The sequence below is a fragment of the Opisthorchis viverrini genome (assembly GCF_000715545.1).
Source record: "Opisthorchis viverrini unplaced genomic scaffold opera_v5_136, whole genome shotgun sequence".
Classification (NCBI taxonomy): Eukaryota; Metazoa; Platyhelminthes; class Trematoda; order Opisthorchiida; family Opisthorchiidae; genus Opisthorchis; species Opisthorchis viverrini.
In genome coordinates this window covers 1164938-1168258 of record NW_008751793.1, presented here as the reverse complement: position 1 = coordinate 1168258, position 3321 = coordinate 1164938, and the positions used below count along the sequence as shown (strand labels likewise).

The following is a 3321-nucleotide window of genomic DNA, read 5'->3' as shown; positions in this document are numbered from 1 at the left end:
GATGCAATAATGACTAGAGGCAAGATACTCGGAAGTATATAGCTGACCTCTTCGCGCAAACAAAACTGTCTTGATTCTTCCTGTTGTTCAATCTGTAAAAGATCGATTAGAACACGAGTTGCAATATCAGAGCAACAAATTGTGAATAAACAACTTCTGGAAAACCGAGTAGATCAACTTCTAACGGTGCACGACGTGAATCAAAAGGCGCATATCTAAACGGCAACAAGCATGGCAAGAACTCAGAGCCCCGAATATGTGAGCATCACCGAGAGATGAAGCTTTTGAAGAGAGCGCATTAAGAGTAGCAAGGATTGATGCGGGAAACAAGAGCATGGCAGAGAGTTGCCTTAATCACACGACCCACGCCATTATTTGGGAAATTCTTCGCGAAGGGCTTTGAATTCGGTTCCAGTTGAGTGCTTGAGTGATTCCGGCAAAACCTCCCCAAATGTCTTTGTGGGTAGTCTGGTCGCAGCATAACGGCCCTGATGAAGCCGGCGTCACCAGCCACTAAGTATGTTGTATTAATCCATATATGTCTACTTCAACGCCAGCGAGAATCCCGGATTTCAAGATACTCCTATTGATAATCTACGAGGTGTTTGTTTGTTCACCGTGCTGGGCAAATTGATTGCGGACGTTTCAACACCCATCGCGGTGACGTCATCAGTGGGTTACTGAGGAGCATATTGATTCGCAACACACAACGAAAAATATTCTTCTGCACACAAACGGCCCGTAAATAAACGAATGTGTCTCTGACGTAAATGACTGTCGGTATGACAAATCGAAATTTTTGCTGCTAGGACCGGGCCACCCTGGTACCACCTCATTCCCATACCCAGTTTTGGCAAATACATCACTCGGCAGGGAAACGATATATGGCACGTGATACGGAGCCAGTAGGTGGAAGAGTATTACAGCAGATTTATAGTCCAGTCGGTAAGCTGGGGCAAAGTAACCAGCCAACCCTTTTGAAAGTACTTTACCCAAGAGAAACCACTAAGAAGTTACTGACGTGGTTACTTTATAGACAACCACGTTGACTAAAACAGAACAAAGCAACCACGACGAGCGTAACCTGAGTCGGTATTACAACACAATTTTCAGGCTAGTGACGTAGTGAAGTACCCTAATCTCCGGACAAAAGAGACGTAGTATTCTTAATTATAAAAAGCATCATTTCTACACTCACCCGACCGTGCCCACTCAAATGTGTCTTCAAAATTATGCAGTTGTTTATGCTCTTTTTTGTTATTTTAACAGTCCTGAAGTAATAAGTCTCACTGGTTGACCTACAGACACGCTAGACATCAATCTAGATCTTTACTTCTATAGTCCCATTTCAATGCTGCGCTAGCTTAACGACCATCCTCAACCGAAAAAATGGTTGGTTGCTCCGGGGAATGGTTCCAAAGACGTGAACTGATGATACAATCAACTTTGGTGGACACGTGTGCTCTTTTATCCTTTTCCTCGATTTATCCATCGTATCTTTGCCAGTGGACGTAGACTATTAGGGGCAATTAGAAATCTGCTTTGAATGCACTGATAAAACACTATGACATACCCCACTAATAACAGTCATCGGACATCTTACATTATCATTTACTTTTGAAGAGCGTTGTGAAAAACATAAGAAAGGTGAATGCAAGCGACGAAAGCGATGAAAGAGTAGCGGGAGAATATGGGAGGCAAGAGAGAAAGGTCTCATTCGAAATCATGCTAGGAACAGTTCCAGTATGATGAGATGAATCCCAGAGTATGTAAAGATTTTGATATGGAAACACGCGTCTGAAGATTAACAACCGAAGAAAGGGCGAAACATGGTGAATGCTCTTCAAGGCGCGGTAGGCGCTAGCACGGTCAAGACTAGCATATTAGGCACAAGGTGTGGGTCTCCGTCTGGTGTGAGATCTACCGGCAAACAGGTACATTCGGCGCCATGTGCCAAACATAAAATTGTCATAATCACGCAGAGAGCCAACAATGGCAAGGAAACACAAGTCGTTGACTGCGATCTTAGGAAGTCCCAGTCCAATAACAGCCTTAGCTGACTGAGGAAAGCAGATCCCTCGATGGGATGATCACCGATTGGTGAATCAAAAAGACGATATTGCAACCGATTGCATGTACGGCTGAGATTATGACGTTAGAATATTCATCAGCACCGTACTTCTGCTTCTTCTTATTCCACAGAGTCACTTCGCGCTCATCCGAGACTCTGCTGATGTATATTACAGTTGCACGGCGATCTCGAACAGCAATAAGGTCAGGTTTGATGAAGGACATCGAAGTAGGTGCTCTCAACTCCAGGAAGACGGTGTATCCCAATCAAAGGAGACGTTTTGCGAGTTCTCTTGCAACCCGATTTTGACAAGCACATCTGGCATCATGTGTGATGCAGCAGGATTGCAAAGTATGCACCGAACCCTTCGGTTCCCACGGCAGGAAATCATCTGACCACAAAGACCATGCTTTTAAATCTATTTCTGAATATGTTACATCGGAGTTGAATACCGCGGATAACTATCAGTGAAAACACTCGTTTTGGAAACATGCTAATTGGAATGCAGACCGGTCAGCTCTTTGGTGAAGCTGCAAAATCAACTATTATAAGCTAAGGAACCAGCGTGAACGTGACCAGGTGAAACAGTACCACCCACTCTGCTGCACAATTAAATGCGAGGAGGAAATCAGCAATTCAATTATCTAATCTAGGGGTTAGACCAGCTGGCATATGATCAACAGCCAGCTAATGAGTGCAACCTACTGGAAAAGGGAGCATTCGCTTGCAATGTTTAGTATTATTAACAAGAAACAAGTGTCAGTGAGCTACAAGAAACCGAAGTAGACATCTCCGTTAGGAGACACACATGGGGTTGCAAAACGTATTCCACTGTCAATTTGCCTCTTCTTGGTGTCCACCGGATGGTGCATTCCACGGTTTTCCACCAAACATGTATTTGACGATGATGACTGAAAGTAATTGGCGAAGTACACTAATTTGCAAACAGATGTGGTTTTGCGAAACACACCCGAAACCAGATGAATCTCTCGTTTGTGCTGTTTCCATGCAACAGAACTGGATGCAACAGTTCCCTTAAAGCAAAATTTGTTTGCGTTTGAGTACACTGTGCTCCGTAAACGCATCAATTGGAACGAGTTGTTGAAAAGTTAGCATTCATGAGCATTCCTCACGAAAATGATCGCATTTCTTTTCTCACCAAGAAATGTTGGGCCACCTGCAACGAATAAGGATTCTGCTGTCTAATTTATTGTGTTATATATATATATACATATACATATATATATATA

At 43.4% G+C, this 3321-nt stretch overlaps 1 protein-coding gene across 1 annotated transcript in view; it reads right to left on the bottom strand.

The window, feature by feature from the left end:
- Positions 1 to 2337: 2337 nt before the first annotated feature.
- Positions 2338 to 3321, bottom strand: part of T265_06565 (hypothetical protein) — a gene marked incomplete at both ends in the record, with an annotated part of 6292 nt that continues 5308 nt past the window's right edge. Inside the window, one exon of the mRNA XM_009171861.1 lies at positions 2338 to 2532. Within this exon, the coding sequence (XP_009170125.1) occupies positions 2338 to 2532 (195 nt within the window). The remainder of the gene's footprint in view (positions 2533 to 3321) is intronic.